General features: G+C 52.8%; 3 protein-coding genes across 3 annotated transcripts; 2 read left to right on the top strand and 1 right to left on the bottom strand.

The window, feature by feature from the left end:
- Nucleotides 1–503: 503 nt before the first annotated feature.
- Nucleotides 504–8605, top strand: NCLIV_057010 (conserved hypothetical protein; the record flags this gene model as incomplete). The annotated part of the gene is made up of 10 exons (XM_003885257.1): nt 504–2242; nt 2929–3026; nt 3361–4065; nt 4598–4648; nt 5206–5294; nt 5855–5915; nt 6196–6334; nt 6783–6807; nt 7307–7786; nt 8432–8605. The coding sequence occupies 10 exons, from the start codon at nt 504–506 to the stop codon at nt 8603–8605; spliced, it is 3561 nt and encodes a 1186-aa protein (XP_003885306.1).
- Nucleotides 8606–11818: 3213 nt separating this feature from the next.
- Nucleotides 11819–13953, top strand: NCLIV_057000 (conserved hypothetical protein; the record flags this gene model as incomplete). The annotated part of the gene is made up of 4 exons (XM_003885256.1): nt 11819–11920; nt 12258–12335; nt 12869–13193; nt 13619–13953. 4 exons carry the CDS (start codon nt 11819–11821, stop codon nt 13951–13953), a joined length of 840 nt encoding a protein of 279 aa, XP_003885305.1.
- A 5866-nt stretch (nt 13954–19819) lies between these two features.
- NCLIV_056995 (uncharacterized protein) lies at nt 19820–20958 on the bottom strand (the record flags this gene model as incomplete). The annotated part of the gene is made up of 2 exons (XM_003885255.1): nt 19820–20150; nt 20837–20958. 2 exons carry the CDS (start codon nt 20956–20958, stop codon nt 19820–19822), a joined length of 453 nt encoding a protein of 150 aa, XP_003885304.1.
- Between the last annotated feature and the right edge of the window lie 4405 nt (nt 20959–25363).

Genomic DNA, 25363 nt, shown 5'->3' with positions numbered 1-25363 from the left:
TTTTTCCTTCTCAGTCTCGTCTTCCGCACGTGGTCACTTCATGTTCCGCCTTGTCGTATCGCCTCTGAAGACTTTGAATCCATTCCCTCCTGTGCCTCTGAAGACTTTGAATCCATTCCCTCCTGTGCCTCTGAAGACTTTGAATCCATTCCCTCCTGTGCCTCTGAAGACTTTGAATCCATTCCCTCCTGTGCCTCTGAAGACTTTGAATCCATTCCCTCCTGTGCCTCTGAACATTTTTGTCCCTCCCGCTCAGCCTCCGTCGTGTAGCCTGTCAGGTTGTTCTCTCTCTGAGGCTTTTTGAGTGCGTTTAACTCGTAAAGCGTTTGACCGACACTTCGCCGCAAACCTACGACCCGAGAGCCACTCTATTTGCCAAGTGTCTTTCTGAGGGGAAACGCGGCGAGATCAACATGGCTTCTCCAGAGAGCCTGCTGGCTGCTGGGGAGGCCCTCTCACGGGGACGAGGCCGCGAGTTCCCGCCGCCAGGGGCGTCAGTGGAAATGGATTCCCTCTCGTCTCATCTTTTGCCGCGTTCGCGAGATGTGGAAGTGCATCAACTTCGACTTGTTTCTCCAGATGCAGGGATCAACAATGTCCCGATTTCGTCTACAGCGAATACGGGGAGGGGTGAAAGTTTGCCTCCTGATTTCTCTTCGCGCCCCCTCTTTTCCGGCTCGGGTCTTGCGCTGCCGCGCAGCTCTATGCAAATTTCAATCCCATCTTCGTCACCGCCCCCTTCGACGGCAACAAGGCCTTCGACGAGGCCGCGTGGCGGCCCGCAGAGTGAAGAAAGCGAGGCCGAAGCAGGCCGTGTTCCTCTGTCACCTCTAGATCAGGAGGCTCTGGACGCGACTCTTGGAGGTGTATCCAAGTTTTCGGGCTTGAGAAGCTTGGTTATCTTGGTTTTCGGTCTCCTTCCCCTGCTGATGGAGATTCAACTCCTTCTTCCCAGTTTGACAGGACACCTAGACACCCGAACTTGGGTGTATGTGCACCAAACCTTAAACGCCGAAGAGTTGACAGAGAGCATCGTTGTCCCCCTCTCGACTGCCCAGGTCACTTTTGCTGCGCAGCAGGCAAGACGCCGAGCCCAGCTGGAGCAGTCAAAGGCTGGGCACGAGCCTCGACCTGCTAAAAGTGGAGGGGAGACACGTACGCCGTCCGGAGGAGAGAGAGGGGGGCAAGGGGACAAAACGGAGGCGGAAAGTCGCGCGGACTCACTGGCATTCCAGCAACTTGGCGAGCCGTTCCCCATCCTGCTCGTTCCTCAATACAACAGTGAAACATCCCTCTTCAAGCAGTTGAGGTTGTGGCACTTTTTTCGGAAGAGAAGCGCAGAAGGGGAGAACGGAGAGGGAAGCACCGAGGACGACCAGAAGCCGAGAAAGCGCCTGACCGCGTCGCCGCTGCTTCCGCCGGCTCCGTCTCCTGCCTCTTCGCAAGGCACTGCGGCTTCCAACAGCTACCCCTTCCCTTCAATCAACGGGCGGTCGGTCCGTGACTCTCCAATTTTCCCGCTTGCCGTAGAAGCCTCGAGTTGCACATCGTGCCTTCAGTTCTTCCAGCCAGGCGTCCTCCCCCTCTCTGTCGCCTCTTTTCCGCCCGCGTCTTCTTCGCCCTTCGCTCCCGCCGAGTCGCCCTCACCCGTGGGACGGAGCGGGGTTTCGGAGGCCAGTCAGGAAGGAGCTACGCGCACTGACCTCTCGCCTGGAGCATCCAAGTCACACGCCTCTTCCAGCCTGCCATCGGAAACGCCGGAACCAGTTTCCGCAACAGACGGGGGCGTGCTGGGAGAGGCGGCTGTTGCTTTCGAGGCAGAGCGAGAGCGGGAAGGAGAGCGGGAAGGAGAGCGAGGAAGCAGCGATGACAAGCGGCGTTTGCGACTTGGTGTAATGATACGCAAACATTCCGTTTCTCCGCAGGAGAGCTCTCTCGCTTCGTTCGCACTCCCTCCTGGAGACGCGGAGCAGCCGTCGCCGGTCTCGCCTTCTGCCCTGTCTCCTTCAAGCCACGGCCCAACCTTGTTTTCCTGGGTAGATCCAGAACACTACGACGTCACGCCCCCCCTTCTGCTCGTCTACGCTTCGTTAGTCGTGATGATGATTCGCTGGTTTTCTCTCGCCGTCCGGGCGCTCGGCGAGGCCCTACTTCTTCAAGACGACCTGGACCCCACCGGAGCTGTCCTTTCTTCCGCGGCTGTCTCCAAGCCTTTGCGAGTTGTCGGCGGCTTCTCCGTTTGGTACGTGCATGTGCGCGGAGCGAAACGGCCACCGGTGTACGCACGACCCTTCGTGCCTCTAGCTGCTGAAGTTTTATGTTTCACGTTCAAATACATACTTGTGTAGTTGCACACTTGCATACATCTATGCACTACAGAGGTTCACAGGACGGAAATCCAAGAAAGGACGAGGCTGTGCGTGAGCGAAGTTACACACCCTCTACGACTGAGCCTGCGAGCAGCGCCACGTCTCTCGAAGGATGCCAGACCATAACTGCATGACTCAAAGAGAATAAACAGAGGCATTACAGTCCCTAGGATACTGAATACGACTCCAGTTATCAGGAAACAATCCCACAGCCACTCGCACAGAAATGCTGACGCAAACGTGGCGACATATATCTGCAGAAATGTGGAACGAGAACATGCGCGGCCTTCGCGTACTCGTGTACCTCCATTTGGATCTTCCCAGGCATACTCACAGCCTTTGTAGAAGTGTGTCTGAGCGGGTTGCGCTTCGCACGTACCGACGACAAAGAGCCCAGACCGAGATATACATATATATGTACATATGCATATATATATATATATATATATATATGAATGCGGGGGTGCGGCACGCAAGTATATAATCGAGGTTATTCACATCCTCATAACTGATGGAGATGACGAATGTTTATGGTGATTTGTGTCGTGTTTTCTTTTAGGGCGCTGGGATTTTGTATCTTCCCTTACAGTCTCTCCGCGACGCAAGGGTGCATGGCAGGCGATATGGATGGCACCAACATTCCCGTCCCTGTCTTTTGTAAGGAAAAGAAAGCACTTTCGTCATTCCTGTGCCCGCTGCGTTCGTGGAGCCCCCACGCAGACACCGACAGATTTGCCAACTTACCGGTCGCGCCATCTTCTGCTTCCATGTGTTGCTCATGCGCTTCCATCTTCACTTCTTCGTTGATTTTGGGAGTTATTTCGCCCCTCCAATACATGCAGGAGAAGCATTCGGCTCGTAAGTCCCCGCAAGTTTTTTCTGTTTCCTTGCCGTTCCTTGTGAAGTGCGCGTGTCGCTCCCGCACCGTCTCTCAGGGAGAAACGCATGCCATCATTCGGGTCGTTCCATTCTCTCGCTTCTCCTTTACCAGACGCGTATTTCCAGTACTCGATATGGGTGGCGCTGCTTCTGGCTCTCGTTGCGCGCCGCCTCTCCAAGTTCTTCAAACGGAGAGCCAGCGCACTCGAAGCTGAGGCCAGGCGGCGTCGACAGGACGCGTACCGCGCGCCTTCCTCGCAGGCAGCTTTCGTTTCCACTCCTGGCCCTGTGGGCCCGAACTCCGGCGAGGCTTCCTCGGTCTCCGGCGGTGAGAGAGGAGCTGAGAGCAGCGCCTACGCTGCGCAGGCGCCATCAGCTTCGTCTTCTGGTCTTCCCGCGGCTGCGGTGGCTTCTTTGGAACTCGAAACCCAAGTCCCGCGCGAACACGAATCCCCCGGACAAGATGACCCGGCTTCTTCTCTTTCTTCTCCGTCCTCTTCTCTCGCCTCGTCGGCCGAGCAGAGCTTCATTCAGGAGGCCCGGACGCCTCTTCGCGTCTCGTTTCTCCCACCTTCTCAGGATCCAGCTGCGACTTTTACTGCTGGGTCCCTGAGAACCAGCGGTGTAGAGGAACGGCGAAACGGACGGGGAAGAAGCCGAGACTTCACCAACGCGACGCTTCTCCTCATGGGATACAGACTGCTGATTCAGCGGCTGTGCCGGAGGGCGCAAACAATGTGGAGTGTGCTCATGTGGCGCCGAGACCATCTGTTTGGATCACGCTACCATGCCTACCGCGAAATGTGCTCCGTTGCAGGTAATCAAGTCAGCCAGAGCCGCGATCAACTGCGCCGAAAAGGCAGATTGCCACGCCGTGGGGGGAATCCCTTCAAGACTATCCGGCGTTGTTGTAGACATGTGCGAGTCCCGGCTGCTCTCCCTGTAGATCACTGGTTCCACGCATTCATGCTTGCGCCCGGCTTCGCTGGCCCTCGTGCCCACGTTTCGGTCTACACGACCCTTTCAACCTGCCTTCTGGCTCCTCGCCTCTCTGTGTGGCCGCCTACCCACATGAATCTACATGTGCCTAGATACGGGGAGGTCGTCCGTTACTCCCGCTACACCCAGTATCTCTCCATATATGTATATATATATATATATATGCATTCATGCAGATATTCCAATCTCCACACAAGCCTACGTGCACATGGATACAAGCATCGAACAGATGCAGAGACCGAGGACCACAGGAACTTCAAGTTGGCGTTTGCTCCACGTTTTCTCCCTCGCTTCTTTTGATAGTCTCTGAGACAGGATTCTTTAATTTTTCTTTCTCTTGGTCTTCGCAGCATTCCTGCTATCCGCCCACACCATATCGGGAGCCCTCGTTGTTCTTCTTGGTGAGGCCTCCTCCTCTGTTCACGGCGCTCTCGCCGAGTTTTCCTCCCAAGCAGTTCCTAGGCTGCATGCTTATAATTGTGTGCATGCCAACGAGTCATGCGCGCATCTGCGCATGCACATTTCTTCGCTGACCGGTTCTTGTGGGGAGCAACAGGAAGGAGTATAATAGGGTTTAAGTCTGTGCTTCTACGCGCAAAGAGCCCCCTGGCTGGTTGGGACACAGCCGGATAGGTGCTCACAGAAATGTCTTAAAGTCGAGAGATTGGCGGTAGCAGGGATCAGGCATACGGAAAGACAGGACAACGTGTGTGAAGGATAGGTAGACATACAGCATCTTCGGTGGGCAGACCTAGTCCGCTCATCGCATACACACTTCCTGTAGACAAAGATATCTATACATATCTCTCTACATATCTACATACAGCTTCATACAGGGGAATATGGTTAATTGGTTGTACATTTCTGTGATCAAAAATAGAGACATACAGTGGTAGCTGTGAACAGGTGCATAGGTCACGTTGATGCTGGCCGTGGCTTTTTGGTTTTTTTTTCTCAGGTCCCATTCAGCCATGGATGCAGGCAGTCTGGCTCCATATCTTGTGCATGTTCGTCGAGGCTGTCGCGCGTATTCAGATCGCTAAAGGGGTGAGCGTTTCTCGGTTCCCCGCCTCACCAACTCAAAGACATGGACGTTTACGCCTTTCGACTCTGCTCTGTAAACGGCCTGCGTAACTGTACAACTATAGAGGGAAATATACATATAGTCTCACAGCCACAGAGCCTGATGAGCACGCAGTGGGATCCCCCTGTTCACTCGCGTGGGCGACGTTTTTTTCCCGGCAGAAAACCGAGAATCTGATCTGACTACATGCGGCTGTCGACACCTGTTTGGTACACCTGTCGATCGTCCAGCCAACGCACATGCACTCATTTGCCTGCCTCTACACACTGGTTTGTATCCTCTCTTTGAGAAATCCCGTTGATCTCTCTAGTTTTCTGGTGTCTCGCTGTCGACGATGTCGGCATGTGTGTGGGTGCGGCGCGTGAGAGCGTGGACACGACCGTAGCGTCAGCAAGGGCTGCGCCGCTGGCAAGACCTGAGACAGAACCACGGACACAGCGACATGCACAGGCTCGGTTGCCCCTGTTTCGCGTCTGATTCGTAATCGCCTAGTTCCTGTGGGATGTGCTTGTTCTCGTGTCAGGAAGAGAGAGCTCAGAACGCTCGCGTGATGGCTGTCAACCCTGAACTGTTCGCAGCAGGCGGTGAGGCCCCTTCCGAGTCTCTCCTTTCCTCTCGATCCGAGAGCACGGACTTTCTCAGAGTATCCCAATCCACAGACACCGAGTTTCGCCCGTCTTCCGGGCGAAACACGAGAGAGATGACAGCTGGAAGCGTGCACTTCTGTCAACCGAAGGAGAGGGAAGCAGCCATCGTTCTTCGGGTTTAGCTCGTCTTTCCTTACGTTCTCTTCCGGTCCCTCGCTGGTCAGTGGTACATTGCCACCGCATATCTCTCCGATGCCTCAATCCCGTTTTTCTGCAGGCCTACGCCGACCGCTCTTCAACGTCGGAGTCGGGGCGCGAGCGAGCGCAGCGGCTGGCGGAACGCCCTGGGGCTACGCCTTCGTTGAGGAGCCTCGGGATCGGCTGCTCCTAAAGCAACTGAGTTCGACGTATTTCAGGTGCGGAGGAGGGCACGGCTTCTCGTTCTTTTCTGCTGCTTTTCAGGCTTGAAAACAGACCAGAATTGGACTTCGTGAAAGCAGCCAACGGGGGTTGACATTTTTGGTTTTGGAACCGACACGAATGGATCCCGTCGAGAGTCTCAGCGCCCTTGTCTGGGTTGTTGCTTCGGAGGCGGAGAGCAGCCTCGGGCATTTAGGTCTTGTTCTTTGTCGTTTTGCGTCCTCCCACCCCATCCGTTGCGCGCTGCCTTCAGGGGAAGTGGGGAAACGGAACGGGAGAGAAAAGGAAAAGAAGGGGGAGACCTTTTGGAGCTGCGGGGACAAGCGCGTGCCGACCTGTAGCGCTCTCGACTGGTTTCTCCTGCCCGCCATTTCCGTGTTTTGTGTGGTGTTTTTGCGGCGTGTGTGTCCTTTCTCTTGTCTTCGGCGTGTTCTGCCTCTACAGCATTGCGGAGCGCATCGTCGATCAAGTGACCGCTTCCGTCGCAGTGGCATCTTCGGGGTGTTGCTGTTTCCCAGTCGTCTCGTCGCCACGCTCTCTTTCTTCACTTGAGAGAGGAAATGGAGAGGAACTTACGGTTCCTCTGCGTTCCGGTCATGAAGCGAGTTCGTCTTCAGCAACTCTGCCGACGACCCTCGCTTCTCTTCCTCTAGGTGTTCCTCCAGCATCTGCGCCAGGTCCACAGGATCGCGTCCCTTCTTCCGCTTCTTCGTTGCCACTTGCGTCTGAAAATGCCAGCAAAGCAGAACGGGAACGACCGTCGCCTTCGCCGACTGGTGCGTCTTCTTCCTCTGGTTCGTCTGCCCGTGGGGTGGCTGCGTCCTGTTCGGCGCTCTCGATTCGCTGTGCCGCAGCCTCTGAAACGCGTTTGCCCGAGGGTAAAATGGAGGAGCAACTCTATGTCGGCGCAGGGGGAGAGGCTTCTAGAGTCTCCAGGCACGCTGGAGAACGCTCTTCTGCGCCCTCAGAACCCCCGCGCCACAGCCGGCGGAGAAGCCCGAGGCAGAGAGAAGACGATGAAGGGCGTCAAGAGAGGGAAAGAGAAGAACGGGGAAAGAGGAACAGCGGAGCGGGGCGTATACGGGAAGCGGAGCGAGAGAAAGACCTGGAGAATTCGGCGACATTGGCAGAGACACCAGAAGGGGAGGCGGGAGGGAGGGGCGCGCCGCGTTGGGGGCAGCAGAGAGGAGGAAGGGAGCCGAGTAAAGGCGCGAGAGACGATGAGGGGCCAGAGGAAACACTGGGAAGCACCGCACGGAGAAACCGGATGGATCTTCACGAAGAGAGGGAGACTGAACGGGTCTTCCGAGTCGCTCACGAGAGGAAAAAAGGAGGCGAGACCCGCTCTCAACCGGACAAAAGCGGAGGGACTGGAGAGGGAGATCAAGGCCCTAGGAGAGAGAACGAAGAACGCAGACCGTGTGGAGACGAGGTGGATCAAGTGGAGGGTACGGCTTCGGATGAGAAAGGAAGACCCCGCACACGTGCGCGATCACTTGATTCTACCCATCCTCTCTCCTGTTCGGAGGACAACGCAACGGTTGACTCACTTTCATCGCGCAATGTCCCATCCCCGGGAGCGTCCCCACCTTGTGGCCACCCGTCCACGGAGTTTGGGTCGCCGTGGTCCTCTTCGACTGCGTGCAGCCATTCATCTCCTCCCTTCAAACTTGAATCTGCTTCACAACTGCTTCCAGCTTGTGCGCCTGCACGATCACCTCCGTCCTCTCCCACTTCTTCGTCTCCACCCAGTTCTCCTGCGGCTTCTGTCGTCTCTTCCTCCCCTTCTTCGCCCGGTCCTGACTCCGCCGCTGCGCGTCCGCCCGCCTCAACGGAGCATGCATGCCATCTCGCCTCGGATTCTGCGGCGTCTGCTTCTGTGACTGCCCTCTCGTTCTCCGCCTGTGAAATCTGCGCAGAGGCTGCAGCGAATGCGATTCTCTTGCCTTGTGGACATGGGGGATGCTGCGAAGCCTGTGCGCTTTTGGTTGTTGAGAAAGAACACCAGCGTGCGCGATCTCAAAGCGTCACCTGGCTGAGGGAGTGGCTAGGCCACCCTTCTGCCTCGGCGCTCCTGCCATTTTCTTCCGCAGCCGCGCGTCTTTCTTTCCGACAGCCAGGCGCTTCCACTGCTCCCGCTGCAGGACGAACAGAGGAGAGAGTCGGGGCGAGCGCGGGAAGGCGAGATGAAGACCAGGAGCGAGAAACCGGACTTTTTCGGCTTCCGCGGTGTCCTTTCTGCAGGCAAGCGGTTGAGCGCGTTGTGAAGATCGACGGCATGTGCGGTGACAGTCAGGGATACATTGCGGCGCACACAGTTGCTCTCGTTACGGTGGGGGGGAACGCAGGGAGAACGCGACACTCACGGGCGACATTCAGATGAAAAGGCAGCGAAGGGAGCAAAAGTCGCCGAAAAAGACAGGAAGAGTGGTGCAGGGATCCTACAGCGTTGTCAGGTGGAAATGCGGCCCCAGGGTGCGCCCCACTTACGACGGTGTTTTTCAGCTCAAACTTCCAGGGCTGTACAAAAAGCCTCCTAAAGCACAAACACATACACGTGTCTGTGCCTAGGTCATTGCATAGCCAGCAGTATCAAGAAAGCAGCTCATCTCCCCGCATCCTTCGACGTTTTACTTTGGAAACACAGTCAGCTTTTCTGCCCCCGTTTTGGGAGAGAACTGGGACGGTAGCAAAGGCTCATGCAGCTATGGGCCACCCGTTACATGTCGTGAGGGTACTGGAAGGATCTTTTGCATCCGCAGAGAACTGTTTTTCGATTTCTAAACACGTTGCTTCCAGGAGCATTGTGGTGTACATTAATGAAACATTAATGTATGAATGTGTAAGGATGTTCGTACGCTTAAAGTTCGCTTGCATGAAGAGTGCACTTCGACACTAATGCCGCCGGGGCACTTGTAATATGCACCCGTGTCCACTTACTGTGTTGCGTTAGTATGTGTATGTACGGACAGCGGCCTGTAACACGCGAACAACATTTCCGAGAACCAAAATTGCTTCTCAGGATATTGTGTACATGCCTTTGGAAGCACTTTTCCGTAGCGGTGTTTGTGTTCGGTTATAGAGCGTCGTGCAGGAGACTAGTCTGACGCAGTATCCTTACACCAGCTGTGTGCATGTGGTGCCTGTGCGTATGATCGAATAGCAAGGAGTGGATCTGTTTCACAGCTATCTCTACTTGAGGTGGGACGTTGGCGGTGATGCTTACTCTTAGGAAACCGCGAGATGCCCACCAACTCTCAGGTCAGTCGATTGAGCAGCAACGGCTGAAGGCGGTGTGCCTCAGCGGCAGGCGATACACCTGTAGCAGATTTCGGCGGCACAGGTGGAGTTTTGCATCTTTTTTCTTTTCCCTCACGTTTTTGCACCCCTTTTTTTGTGAGAGTAAGCATATTTCTCCCTTTGTCCTCAATGTCTTTTGCCGAAATGCCTGTTTTTTCCTTGAAAGTGAATGCGAAAAGCAAGAGACATCTCATGCCGTGGCTTGTCCCCAGGTGAACGCGTCTTTTGTTGGAAGTGGTGAAAGATAATTTCATCGTAAAGCCGCTAAGGTATGCTTTCTGTGCATATACCAGACCCCGCGGTGTTTTCGCTCTCTAGAGGCTCCGGTGAATAACGAACCGAGAAACCTTTTAGAGAAACGGCTTCCGGCAAAACCCAGTTAGAGCACTGCTTTTTTAATGCGGGGGGTTTTCATCTTCTCCCGTGTCTGATTTAGCGAGGGCCCTGCTGACGCCAAAGTGGGTACCGCCGCGCCGAAGAGTGGCGGGAAGAAACAGCCTATTTCGTTGGGAAGCGACGAGGACATGTGCCTGTTGCAAGACTGGCAGAGAGGAAGACAACGAACGACTAGACATGTTCCTGTCGATCTTTGGAATCTATGAAGAGCCAGACGAAGTGCTGCCACAGAGAAGAAAAGTGCTGTAGAGGTGTACATAAATCTGGAAAAAAGTAGGAGACGGAGCAATACAATAGAACGTCGCTTGGCCGGAAACAGGCACCCCGCGTCAGAACGAGGCAAAACCATCCCCAGTAAAGAAGAAAAGAAAATCCTGCTGGTTGGCACTTTGGCTCTCGCAAGAAAGAACTGTAGAGTCGCCGCCATGTCACCTGATCCTAGACTTCCCAAAGAACTCGGAAGCGGAAAGCGAGTGGTAAAAGAAAGTGAGAAAGACACAAGACGTGGGAGGAGGGGAAAAGAATGACACGGAACCGCCTGCCTAGCCTGAAGAGCTCAAACGGTTCTTTCAGATGAAGACCACCATCGCTACTTGATGCAAAAATATGACACACTAAGCAAAGCCGCAAGACGTCCTGGATGTGCAACTGCGGCGCAGAGCTAAGGAGTTTACCACGCAGAAAGTGAGCATATGAAGCGAAGAAACTGGAGCTAAAGACCTTAAAGAGGAACAAAGAGGCGGAATCGAAAAGGAAAAAGCGAAAAGAAGAACGGATGACTCAGGAAATCGACGGCGAGAGGCGTAGCGGGGTTACTGCCTCTGTTGGCTGAGCGAGACGCTTTTCTCTCCTCGCACACCCCTCCGCGTGGGTTTTTTTCTCTTCACCTGTAAAGGTAGAGAAGCTGCGAGAAAGTCAGACAAGAGGGGAAAAGGAAGAAGGGAAATGAATCAATCTTTTCGGGATCAGGAGACGTTTTGTGTCGCGGTGCGCGCCGATCCCGTTTTGTCTCCAGGTGTCCGGGTGTCTACGTGCTATCTCTGTACGCCTGTCAACGAGAGAACGACGCTGCATATGCGCTATTACTTCGATGGACGCAGACGGATACTTTCCTCTTTTGCCTTCTCGTTCTGTTTGCTTGCTCTTCACTTCTTTGTCTTCTTTTTCTCTCCCTCCGGTCCCATCCTGTTCTTCCTCTTTCTTTCTGCGTCTTTTTGTTCGCACCGTCCCATGATCCCGCCTGTATACATAGCGCCGCACGACCGGTTCCCGTCTCTCTTTTTCGCTTCTTTTATTTTCCCGACTCCCTGTCCTCGCCTTCTTCGCATCTGCTCTTTCCCCCACCCCTACCGCTCCCTTTTTTCTCTTTGTAGTTTCACTGTTCACGCCAGCAAATCATGAACAAGCACCGGAACCACCGGCTGGCGTCCCCTCTGAGAGGATACCGAAGCTTCTGGCTTTCTTGAAGGTCCGGATAGTTTACGCGCCTCCTTGTGCTTCCTCTGCTCTCCGTCCCATCTTCGTTGCTGCTTGTTCATACACCTCCGTCTTTCCTCTTCTTGCTCCAGTGTCTCCATTCTCTTCTGTCCTCCTCCGCTGGTTTTTACCTTCTCAAACCCCTTGTCTGCTCCTCTCATACGTCGTCGCGTCCCTCTTCCCCTTCTTTTCACTGGCTTTTTCTTCTGGGTTTCCTCTCAGTTCTCTTCTCGACCCTGCGCGAGACCGTGTCCCCGTCTCCCTCGCGTTCTCCATCCTCATCTTTCTGGGGCCTCTGTCATGCGAAGATGTTTGCCGCTCACTCCTCTGTGGCTGCACAATTGCACCCGCAGCAGGCCGCGGCTGGGATCCTGCCCTATGGCGACTGCCTTCTTCTGCTTGCCTTGAAAGTAGGTTTTCAGAGGAGCTTCGAACGACGTTTCTCGCCTTGTTCCGCTTGATCCACAATAACGCTTTTCGGTACCGACAAGCCTTTCCAGGAACGCGTTCATCCCCTCTTCTTACTAGAGGCGAACGTTTCTGCCGTGTCCAGCTTCATCTGGTGCCCTACTCTTGCCACTCGCCCTTTCAAGGGGGACGCCGAAGGCGGCTACATACATATATATATATATATATATATATATGAACGTAGAAATGCATAAATGTGCTCGTGTAGCTTGTTATGTATGCGGAGAAATTTCTCGGGAACTACCAGGCAGAGTGTGGTACCTGTCTCTGTTGTGTCAGGACGCCCTGCATAGGCTCTCCTCCCAGGCCTTCATTCGCCAGGACGTTGCACAGACAATTGCAGCAGTGGCTCAGCAGGTAAAGAAAAGCTGGACCTGCCAACAAAGAGAGAAGCAGATGTGTTGCCTACAAACGTCTTTCGTTTTCCCCCACATGCCGAGCAACTCACCGTATATAGCATATATATTTACAGGGTGTTATATATATATATATATATATATATATACATGTAGATCTATGTACTTGCATGTTTCTGTGAGCAAGAGCCTGGAGACACAAACATTATGTTTCTCACTCTCTGCATGTATCCTTGTTCGAGTTTTCCATTTTTTGTCACCTATTTTTACTGTGCCTGGGCCGGAATCGCTTAGCTGCTCCTGCTGTTTCGTGTTCTGCAGACAAAATGTCTTCTCGATCCGTTGGAACGGGGCTGTTCCTCGTTTGCCCTCTCTTTTTTGTCGCGTTTGTCCATTTTTCGCGTGCACATGTGTCAACGGTTCATTTCACTTGTGATCCGAGCAAGTGGTCTCGCCTTTTTCCCTTCATCCGCGTGTGAGGCTTTCCACTCCGGGGGTTCCTCGACTACCCATTTTCTCTTTTGCGCGGTTCAGGAATTGATTGCACTTGTCGTTCGATCGGCGCCTTCCCTTCCTTCGATTTGCTTGACGGGGCGTCTTCTGCTGTATCGACACCGCCAACAGCATTGGCTTCTTGTTCTTCAGTCTGTGCATGCCGCCACGCTTTCGCCGCTTTCGCTCTCTTCCCACGCAACTGGCTCGTCCTCAACTAGCGGAGACGTTCCGCCGAAAGCGAGACAGAGAGGCGAGGTCGTTATGGCCTACCTGAGGCGCTTCCTTCCGAAAGACAAACGAGAAGGAGTTCGCGCGCTTCACAGCGGCACTGTGGCCAAGTATAATCTTCCAGGCTCCATACCACGTATTGCCCAAAGACGGGCTGCGCAGGATGCTGCTGTCAAGGACGAAGGCGGTCAGTTGGCGAGCGTCCAAGAAAAAGAGGGCAGGATTGGTCGGCACACGCCGCTCGGTGGGGCCAGACAGAGGACCGCAGAGGGCGAGACCGGCTGCAGATAAAACAGAGTAGTCACGCTATCTGTGGACACTGGGTCAGATGTGCGTATATTTGGAAAATTAGAGGCATACGTATATGGGTGGGATTACTTCTGTATCAGTAAATAAAGACATCTATCAGTGTGCAAACGCGTAGGCGCTCTTCAACGACAGACCCTCTCTGTCTCGTCGCGCACGTGTCGATCCCTGGACCGGGAGGCCGTGTTTCATTTATTCACGAGCGTTTGTGCTCCCTGCCTGTGTACCGATAATTTGGTCTTTTTTCTGCTTCAGACTCTGGGAGTTCTCAAGACAGAGCTTCCTCCCGCTCCGGCGGAGCGAGCGAAACGAATCGAGAGACGACCCAGTCTGCGACTGAAACCCGCACAGAGCCATCCACTTGTGGGGCGCCTTCATCGTGTGCTGCTCCTACTGTCGCATCGGGCACTGAGGCGCCGCCGTCTGAACCCGCACTTGATGGGGTAATCTACTTTACGCACGAAGGAGTGCTGCGTGCCTCACTTCCTTCCAGTCATTTGCCCAAAATCAATGCTGTCATTTCTGCGGCTCTCTCTGCCACAGGGGGTGGCAGCCCCCAGCCTCAGGAAGGCAAAAAACGGAAAGCTTGACATACTTGCTAACTTGACCTGAGCCCTCAACGGCTTCTTTCTCTGTATTTCGATTTATGTGTATGAAGGCACATACACGTAGATGGCTCAATGTATGTATGTATGTATGTATGTATGTATGTATGTATGTATGTGCGCGCATAGTCGTGTACACACAGGTTTCGCTTTACGGGCGCGTGTCGCCTTCTTTTTAAGGGGGTCTCTGGAGCAGAAGACGTCTCTGGAGAGGCCGTGTGTGGAGTTCGGGTTAGCGTAGGAGTTGTTTGAGCCTGACGTTTGAGCAGCCCGGGAAGGAGATTTGTGGTGGATTTTGTCGTGGTCAATCGGTGCGGTATGGATCAAACGCATCCAGAACACGTGCTTCTTTTGTTCATCCGGAGTCTTTTGTTGTCTTCCTTGCTGTACGACCTTGAATCACGAGCCTTGCGGGCGGCCCCTAACGGTTTTCTGCTGGACACGTGCACACCAACAAGCGAAGTCAAGAAGTTGCACAGAGAATGTGTAGTTGTGAGCTTTAGACACGGTGGAATTTAGATCGTACTTCGACCTCGTAGACAGGAGACCTTCAGACGGAACTAGGACCCGAGAGCGAAACAGTAGCGTGCCTTTGGCTTCTGGACAATATCTTTTATCGTGTATCATGCTACTGATAGGAAACTACATCCCCGTAACTTAACGGTAACGTGAGCCCCTTGGCGTGCTAGTAGAGAAGCCTAACACACCTGGTACTGCGTGTACCATACGCATTTGTGAACCTGTGCAATAGTTTCAATGGCGAAGTCGGTAGTGCGAGGACTGGAACGGGCAGCCCCTGCGGTGCAAGGCACCGGACAATGATGGTATTCCCGCGCTTGCCAATTCAAGAACCTTGCTCACAACTCACAAAACTGCGACCGCCTTAAGCGTTCGTAGCTGATTTCGAAACGCCGAACATGCATATGGAGAGCACGGTACTGATGTGGGAAAGGGAAGAAGACCACTGCGATGGGAGACGAAACCATTCTCTGTGTCTGCGATTGCCGATACTTTCATGATGGTACAACGAGTGAAAGCGAATGACTAGCTTAGATTACGGGGTGGTGCCTGAACCTTGAAATGCGATGCTGGACGACAGTATATTCTGATAGCGGCAGTGCATACGACGGAAACCGCCGCAAGCTCTTGACCCACGTAACTATAAGCAGCAAGGTGGGGAGCTCTCGTGGACATTTGCCTGTTCCCTGCAATGACAGTAGGCATGTGAGAAGCTCTGAGGCTCTAGTATGTTGTTTTGTTTTGGTAGCAAACACACTAAACACACACGCAGACAAAGCTGCACGCTCCTGTGTACGAGAGATAAATGCTAGATGAGTGGGGGTGAATCAGTAGGTTTCGTACAGGGCTCTTGGTGTGCCTGCTTCCTTGTGGGATTGCCAAACTCTGACGAGGGCCCGGCGTAGAGACGTAACACCACGTTTCGATTATCGGTTTTTCACAAATCAGAAATGGGTTTCCCGATCGGCAATAAGGTGCTGCTTGTGAAAAGCAGCAAAAGGCAATTCGCAGTCGCGTTGTCACATGGAGGTAACACGGAGACGGTAACCAATCTGGCGCTCAACTCAGAGAGACGTCTCTGTCCTTGAAGAGCCTTTCGTTTACACCAAAACCTGGCAGTGATCGACGGCTTTACCGAGCAAGCGCCAACTGTCTTTCGACGTGCAAAATTGGTGGCTACTCTACGCATTTCTTCTCGCTACTTGTTCGATTTATTTCAGCGTGTGTTTCCGTGCAAACAGACCAAGTACTTTCGATAACGACGACAACGCTGATGAATACGTCTTTCTAAAAACGTCTCGATGATGTGAGTAACGCGTAACTACAGGGCACCCAATATATTTCGTTGTTTCTTCCTGGCATGGCGAGCAACCGGCATGCCTCCCGCGGCGTGCCTCGTTTGTCACCAACACCAGGTCATCGTTGGAAAAAAAAACCAATCAATGCGAAGAAGGGACATGTCTGTGTTGCCCCAGAGAACAGCCTCTCGTGCACGGCGCACCAGACGACGTAGTGCTGTGTGCGTGCTCATCTCTATTCTTTCTTGGATGCCTCCAACGCTTGTCATCAGGGAAGACCCTCGAAGTATAAGTCAAGGAGCCGTGCTCTTTCTCGTCTCATTACTCTTTCCTTCAATCGGCATACTGGGCCCGGGCTGCCGCAGCCGTAAGGAAAGCGGTAATACCATCTCCCCCCATTTGGATGCAGAGATTTCTTAGAATGGTGTGGTAGTTGGTGCATGAGACTGGCTGAGCACCCAAGAAAACCTGAGAGGTCTTTTCAAAAGGGGCAGCGTGGTCTCCAGATCCAGACACATCAAGCACCGGTGGCTCAAGGACCTCCGCTCCGGAAAGTACCCGTCCATGGAGGGTGTCGAGGCTCCAGTGAAGCGTTCCACACACCTCGCGGGAACCGGGGTTTGCGCTTCCTCCGGTTGGCATCCAAAATGCATCTGGACCTGTTAGGAAGCCGGCAGACACAGCACATGCGGCGAACACAGGGGAGATTTGCAGAGGCTTCTTCCCACCCACATCGTACGGGCAATCGACATTCCACTGGTGCCCGTTATCTCCGCTGACAAGATCCTTATTCCGTTCAGTCTCGTTGGCCGGCTCACTCAAATCTGTTGGGGAGGCGCGTTCGTGTGCGTGGAGCGGTACAGGTGAGTACGCTGCCGAGGCAACTGCGGAGTTGAATGGTCCATGTTTCCCAAAGGGGGCGAGTGTGCTGCCGGGCCACACAGTTGGCGGGCCATCGCCAATGTCTAGACTTGGATTCACCGAATCATCTCTTTTGTCGACATCTGACAGCCGCGAGCACGAACCGAAAACACGTACTGCGTCACTAAAATTTCTCATCAGAACGCCATTCTTCCTCGCTGACGCCGGCATTACGACAGCGGGTGGTGCAAGCGAAGGCTTCTCTCGATCGCGTAGTGATGACTGAGCGGGTAGATACGCTGTGCCTGCTGTAGAAGCAGACAAGCCCGGGGAACTTTCAACTGCTTTGGTGAGATCAATGCCAGGCTTTACTTTATCTCCTGAGAGCTGGTCCCCTGAAACTCCAGCTTTGCTGGAAAGTTTAGAGAGAGAGGGCGTGTGATCAGTCTTCGGATTACACAGACGCGAATCTGGTTTCGTGCCTCGAGGAGTTGGGGACGAAGCTGGTGGGCAACAGGCGAGTTCGGGTTCGCCCAACCATCTCTTGCTTGATTTTTGCCGGTCGACACAATGCCCCTTTGAAGAAGTCCTTTGGAGACTGCCCACTGTTGACAACGACGTCGGACTAACTTCAGTGCTTTGGGTTGCCTGAAATTCAGGCTGTGCGCTAGGCTGATGCAGGACACCACTTGATGTTTTCTGTGTCTGATCACCGAACGCGCTCGCGACGCAGGATGCTGTCTCCTTCCTTGATGCCGCTAGATCCTGTTTTAACCTGTGCTGGTATTGATATTGCCGGCTTTTTCGCGCGCTCAAGGCCGCGGAGCTGCGGTCACTGCATCTGAACCTGTGTGACTGTGGCTGCTGGCCCAGACTCGTTATATACCGTCGCCGTTCCTCCCAACAGAAAATGTCTGCGTTCGAAGGCTGTGTCGCTTTATCGCCCGATGTCGGCACGCGTGCTGCTGTTGCAGTCACACTAGCGGTAGGCTCACCCGGCTGCCAACAGGAACTTGAGACAATGTCCGCTCTCACCGACCAGCGACTGTCACGGCCTTCGGGAACTATGAGACCTCGCTGAAGAGGTTGCTGCAACTGTGGGTGTCGCCGATGCACCGACCCGCAGCCAAATACAGTATGTCTCTTCTCCCCAAGGCGCTTAACAGATGCGCAAGAAGCACACAGAACTGCTTCACATTTCAGTGCCACACGGTCACCGGTGATCCCTCCTCCCGATCCTTCGAATAATGCTCCTACGGAATCTCCGCGGTATCCCGGTTGTTGCTCGCGTCCGGTATGCCCCGTGGATGGCTGAGAACTGTAACCTGCTGCAGCTGGTGATAAAAGCAGACGGCCCTGACGACTTCGAGTTTTCTTCTCATCCCCCTTCTTGCCTGTCGTCCCGAGGTTCCGGGGATCGCTCGTCACTCGAGATAAACTGCGACCTGCTCCTGAGGAAGGTTGGAGGTCAGGATCCATGAATTTTGCTTTCGAAGTCTTTGCCCTGATTCCAACTACATCCGACAAAGCACGGCTACCCCCACCATCACTCATATACATCCTGGCGGGGGTCACATCAGGGCTTGAGGTACCATCTCGACCCATCCATTGGATACTGCTGGTATCAGATCGGATGCTGGTGACTGTCGTGCAACTGTCTCTTATACGGCAGCCGTAACTTGTGGACTCCCTTCCCACGCTGCTGGACCCGAAAGCGCTACTTCGTCTGCTTCTGGCACTTGGACAGTCTTTTTCGCTAAAACTCTGGGACGCCGAACACGACACCGCCTTGATTGACTCTGCGAGCCTTTTGCCTGTACGCCAGCGACTGCCGGCGGAGCTGCTGTCATCGAGCACCTGTCGTTGTCCCAGGCGACTCCGACTATGGCAGCTAGTGGGCAAGTCTGATGTTGTTTTTTCTCTCCAGTTTTGAACTCTGCGAGTGCATTCAGAGGAGGCAATGCCTTCGTCACTACTTGTACGAGTGCTCCAGCTCCCTCTGTAGCTGTCATCCCGTGGGCTCGCCGAGCAGACAGCAAAGTCAGTCGTGCCAAGGCCCATAAGAGCACTGCGAGATGCCTGGAATCGTGTGATTCTGGCGTCTCCTGCCACATTTGTTTCAGCCGCATGTTCAGCCAATCGCATCTGGCCTCCTTTGCCCCTCAATACATTTGAAGCGGAGACAGTTCGTCCTTGGATGAACCATGAGCGAACTGCGTCAGGGGATGCACCAGTCTGAAAGGCTGCTGCTTGAGGCAAGACAAGGGGAACCGATCCGCCATTTGCGCTGGCCCTCTGTTCCAATGTTTTCGATGAGTTCGCACCCCCACTGTTATTTTCGTATGTTGAAGGGCCGGATGTATCAGGGCAGTCTGGCCATGGCGCGGGTGTGGTTTGGGTTGTCCCCCTTGAATTGCCGACAAGTCTTGCAGAGGAGGTAAGCACATATAGGTCCCTGTAGTTGTTACCTGAAGTCAATGTGTGGCCCGCGGAGACAGCTGGGATGACACCCCCCCCATAACGCTGTTCTCTGGAAGCTCCTAAGCTAACCGATGGGCCGGCGGGTTGGACACTAGGGGTTTCTCCAGCATTTGCTGTTTCGTTCGAAAAATGTTCGAAGGTGCCAGTCGGGCCAGGGCAAAGCAGGGATGACTCTGGAATCTCAAAAACGGACGGCTGATCATGCACTCCAGCCTTCCGATGATGAGGACGGCTGTAATATGCCGTCGTCCTCCTCAATTTATTCCACGCACCCTGGACGGCTTGATGGACTTCTAAGGGCGTTTTGGTAGCAGAAGAGAGCAGGAGCTGCGTCGTCACTTCATCTTCATTATGAGCGAAACGACAGTTTTCGCCGTAGGCGCAGAGTCCTGACCGATCAGGCACACAACGTGAAAGAGGATGAAAGGTGAAGGACTAGTGACACATGCTTCTCCTCAGACAAGGCAAGTATACGCCGAAATCAAGTGCGGTTTCCCTAACAGAACACAGAATGATCAAACGGAATTTTTGTTTCGGCTGATTTATCAGTAAGACACATTATTGCTTTTAACGGTTCTTCGTCGAAGCTTCGTCTGCAGCACCGTCTGGATTAGCAGGCCACAGAATTTCGCACCGATCGCGCTGCCACACACAGCTCATAAGGCATTGTAACTTAAATCAAATGAACCAGGCTACAGTCTCCCTGATCTGACCTGGTCAGACATAAGACCGCCGTAACTGAAACTGATATCGCGTGTACGCGGTTCGCCGTATGAGTTACTGTCTAGACAACCAGAAACAAAAGGCAGTGAAAGGCAAGCAACCGTCTGTAACCTACCTTGTCTGTGAAGGTCGCAAATTCCAGGCTTCGCAATTCTCAAGTCTTCCTTTCCGTGAGCAAACTTGCAATCCTCGGAGTTGACGTGCTCGCACAATCCCTGCCGCCATTTTTCGCAGATGCGAGTTTTGCTTAGTTGCGGGCGTTCGCGCAACTCTTCAATCCCATGCGCGAAGGTACAACCACTACCGCGTGTGCACTTGCCTTTGAAAAAGTATTTACAAAATGTGAATTTGAAGACCCTGAAGGCAAACGGAGGCAACGACGGGATACGAGAATACTCTGTACTTCAGTGAAACTCTGATTGTTCATCTAACTCTCGGGATCCGTCACCTGGTTTCTACAGCTTCTTCAACTTCGGGTGGCTGTAATTGGTGTCTAACAACGGGCGCAGCATGAGAAGCTCACTTCTGTTGATAATACTTTTGCCAGTCCGTGTTTCGGTTTATTCACATTCGTCAATTGGACACGTTCTGATCAGGTGGTGTAGTTTGTCTGTCTCATATACCTGTGATTTCTGCTTCCATCTGTTAGTTCTGCTCCAGGGACTTGTTGACTTTTGTGACTCAAACACTTCTGCATGTAGTGTGAGCTTATGTGCTCTAGGGATGACATGTACTATAATGTATCAGTGGGTTCAGAAGACCGTTCGGCTTGTATGGTCCCTTCGGAGACCCCGAGGAGAGATCTGTTACATGCATCTACCTAAAAATGCCGGCTAACGAATGCACATGAATCTGTCAATATCTGGTCCAACCGTCTTCATCGGCACCTGTGGTCATGTCTTTTCGTATTCGCTACAGCATTTTTGGTCCGCTGGAAGAGCCAAAAAAATGTGGTGAAAATGTTGCGAGGTTCCCCAACCGCTCACTTGAACCTGTGCTGCTGAAGGATCCCAGAATCAATCCTCGTCTTCGTAGTGCCACGACCGGAGCCGCAGCCTCTACTGCTACAGGCGGCAGTCTCCATCGCCGGACAGTTGGCTGTATCCATGGTAGGAGGAAACCTGGTTGAAGCCTGACTTGGCTTTCCACAGAATGTTGCAGCTGATTTCAACCAAATCTGAGGAGCCTATTACTTTCGATATTTCTAAGTAGGCGTTTGGGTTACATGGTCCACACAGGGTCAACTGTCGGGAAAGCCTCCACAATGAGTACCTTCTGTTCGAAGAAATTACCTGCACACGAGGGATGCCTTATAGGGGCTCAGCTGGATGCCTCCCGGAAGACTGCGGAGAAGCCTATCATCGTCATGGAACAGGTCTTTGAGACCCTGCTAGGAAGCATATTTCCAGTTGTGAGTATTCCTCATGCTCCATATCCCAGGTCTAGCATAGCCACTTATGGGCCACAGCATAGCCAACAGCGTGCATATTTCTTCAGTGGATTGGATAGTCGTGATGCCTCTGCATACACCTGTCACCTATCAAAATGATTGAGTTTTAACAAGTTAAGGCAAACACTGTTCACCATAGGCATTAGGGAAGGTTCTCACGGAATTCAAAACCAACACCCATTGGATCTTGTCCACCTGAAGAGAGAAAAAACTGTTTTTCAGTAAGGCAGTACTAGACCCGTCATCCCGCGTACACTTAAGGGCCCAGAGAGCAGGTACGTAGGAAAAAATAGGATATATAATCACCACAAGATTACCAGCAGTGCACGCGGATTCGAGCAACAAACAAAGGTCGCAATCGTGAGACCGTTTCTGCTTGTAGGGGACTCGCCGGAGGGGCATACAGTAAGTCGGGCTGACTCTCACGACTACTCGAAACGTGTTGTCCCGCCTTTCCCCCCTCCAAAATGGACAAGTCACACGAGCTCAAATTCTTCTATGCACATGTAGAAAGAAGGATGAGGAAGCGTAGTAAAAGCCGTGACTAGCGCAGGCACAATCTCTCGCTCCCGAAAAAGCAAGGTAGATAGACGGGGCCTACCCACAGTCAGCAGGGGCCTGCAAAAACCACCCCTGAAGCTGAGCAGGGGAAACTTGTTTTTTCGGTTCCTGCTCTTCAGCTTATTTGACGAATATAAGCGTTGGGACAAAAAATAAGGTATGCAATCCTGCTAGCGGGTGTTCTTCTGAGCAGTTAGATAACGGTAGCACCGTCATGGATGCATAACCGACGGGTGGCCAGAAACGGACTACAAAGGAGGCTCGTCATCAGTTGCCTCCAGGTTGGACATTGACCCCCGCATAGCCAAGCGTTTGTGAAGAATCCAGCTAGTTGCAAAGGGGCACCTTGAAGCCTACGCACCGATGAAACGCTGCCAGTCGTACTCAAAACTGAAAACACAAGCGTAGGTAGGTAAAATTGGCAAATTCTTAAAACATCTTTTCCACATTGAGTGTATCATTGGTGCAGTTAATCTCCTTGATAGAAGCTGTTCGGTCTCTCTGCGACCAGACACACGCGGGTATGAAGTTTGGTGCACTTTCACATTACCGTTTAGGGGGATCTGTCGCGAGGGACCTCACATAAGACTGTCTCGAAGTGGCATCTCGCTTGAGACTGTGCTACGAGTCTGGCATGAGCCTTATTGATATCTGAGCGAAGGAAGAACAAACGGTCTTACTAAGGCCACATCAATGCGTATATCGAATCGTCTACTTGTGGACCAATATAGCGGTCTCCGGGATGGTTATATGTAAGAATTATATCGAACGGTTTTGGGTCAGCGGTTGAATCGGAACGGTAAGCTGGCCAGACAAGCGCTTGCACAAAAGTAGGGCTTCCAGTCGCCGGTTCATTATCCAGTATACTGGCAACTATCGTGCCACAACCTACGAAGCGTTTTCTTTCCCATTGAGGCACTGACGCTTCCAACCGGAAGCTGACATCTTGGCGGACAGGTCCAGTTGGTAGTACACATTTATCCGCTCATCGGCGTTGACCGAGCCACCAGCAAGTAAAGGCTAAAAGCAGTGCCGTTTGTAGTGACTAATGTAAAACGCGTCAGCCAGTTGTTTCTCCGGTCTTTCCGCTTGCAATTATGCTAGGTTCTCAGATATTGTTCAAGACATGGAGTCAGATTTCGAACATGTCTTGTGCCGGGGGGCCGCGTACTGTCCTAATGACTGCCTATGGCCTGCGCCACACTGGTGAATCTCTAATTCCGCACCAACAGTATTTGTACATCCAACCGGCTTTATACTAGCCTCCACATTATACCGCCTACGCAGCATACCCGAAACGGTTGGCTCGTCCTCGGACCTTTCGCACTCGTGGGTACTTCCCGGCTCTTGTGCATCAGGTCCGGCGGCTCGTTATGGCTTGAGGCGCTTCGGACCCCGTACATAACGTGCGACAGCGGTGGCGCATTGACAAAACTCTATGTTCCTGTCAACCACAGTCCTAATTTCGTGTAAGCAGCTGGCAAAAAATGTGTCGCATGAATTTTCGCTTTACTGAACATTCTCTAGGTCTCACAACACAACCCCAATCAAACGTGCTTCCATTTAAATCGCGCGTGACTTCAGGACTAAGATAACAAAAATTTACGACAGACTAGAGTGCGTGGTCTGCAGGCGCTCATACAACTCTCTCCAGAGCCTCTGCCAGGCTTCGGACTACTCGAGACGTTGTCACTACCGTTCTGCTGTGCATACGTGTGCTTGCCCACCAACAGGCTATTCTGGTCAGGCGAGGAGGGGAGATGTTCGTTGATAAAACACTGAACAAAGCCTGAAATGATACTCCTTCACTCGACAAGGGTATCCACACGAATCAGCGAGGCTGTAACGGGGCAGAGACGGCCATGAAGTAAGCGCTTGTCGTTCATGTCGACTCTTTGGGGAGAAATGGAGATGCGGAAGTAATGCATAGCGAAAAAGCTTTCTCTGGGACAAGATTATTGATACGGCTGACCTGGGGTAAGCAGAAAACTGGTGGTATAATGGCATATCGTTCAAAAGCCCTCCCACGTCGGCTTGCTATGCGGTTTCTGACTGTTCAAAAGATAGCATACAAAGCGTCAAACTCATGAGGGTGATTCCCCTGCTGGCGAAGGGGCTGCTTTAGACTTTTCGATTACAGCGCGTCGGTGAACGTAGAACGGTGACGGAAACAGCCAAGAAACCTACATGGGAAGATTGCCTGTCAGTTTTACTCAAAAAATAACGTCATCTCGTCGATCTCGCATCTACTCATAGCAAGGTACTGGCCTGAGCAGGCATGAGACCGGCCGAGCAAAACAAGGTCCCTGCGTTCCGGCCTGCTCTGACGGCCCTCTCACCAAAAACGCAAGGCGAGACAAGTCTTGCAGGTCAACCCGCCACCACATGGTACCCTTAAGATGAGCCCGTTTTTCTTCTTTTCTGGCATCAACGGTTCCCAACTTTTTTCGACTTCCGCTGTTCTCTCGATAAACAAGCAGCAGTACACATGCGGCTCAGACTTCACCTGTTCTTGCAGCAAACCAATACGCATATACAAGTACGTCAAGATTGAGGATTTGGCTTCTTTTAAGGGTCCGATGCTGCACGAAACCCTGCTCATGTGGTCGAAACTGCGCTGGAGACAGTAACCTGTGGTGTGCGTGATGACTCAAGCAAATGCACATATTTGGATGTATGTGTATATGGCTGTCTCTTATGAATATTGGGGAGCGTTTTTCTCGAGCGAACATCTGATCAGTTGTGACAGAACCCGTCCTGACACATTTTTTGACCAACCAACAGGGATTCTTTTAGGCAAAAATAGGCTTAACGCCGCCAAGACAGAGAGTGGCCAGGGAGACCGTCTGCCGCCTTCAGCCTAATAAATAACCACCACAGGAGGTTTGCGTTTTTCCTCTGCTTCAGTCGCCCACCAGGAAAAGCAGTGAGTCTCCATATTTCGTGCTTTAAACGAAATTAAGCTCGTTGCCGCAGTCCGATTCGTTTCTAGTCGGGAGCCTCACTCTTCAGTGGATCCTTTCCCAAATCTACCGCCCACCGCTTAATAGTGACGACGAACTGCAGCGAATGAGCCGTAACCTTTCCATACTCCCGACCTTTCCGCTAGTGAGGGTTGTGCCACGAAAAAAAGTCTTTTAGGTTCAGGCAGAATCACAAACTTCTGTGCGTTCTCTGTTAGCCACTCCAACGAAAGTCCCGGTAGCGGCTCATGCTTTTTGGATTGTGATCTACTTTAGAAATAAATATGCTCTAAAGAAATAGAAAAAGCCTACCAGCGTAGACGTCATCTATCCATGCTGGCTGTTTGCGTGTGTGCTCCTAATGTATTTCCTCTGCAGCTACAAGCGTAACACACACGTGTTGCACACTGACTTCCAGTATATGAACATTGTTTTCTTGCTTTTCCCTGTTCGGTGTCTGGCGCGTACCCGACAGACATCTTCGCTTGCCTTTTGCTGTCACCCCATGGGTCTAAGATTTCATCCCATGTTGAAGGCAG

Source organism: Neospora caninum, chromosome XI (assembly GCF_000208865.1).
Source record: "Neospora caninum Liverpool complete genome, chromosome XI".
Classification (NCBI taxonomy): domain Eukaryota; phylum Apicomplexa; class Conoidasida; order Eucoccidiorida; family Sarcocystidae; genus Neospora; species Neospora caninum.
This window is presented reverse-complemented; position numbering and strand designations above follow the sequence as displayed.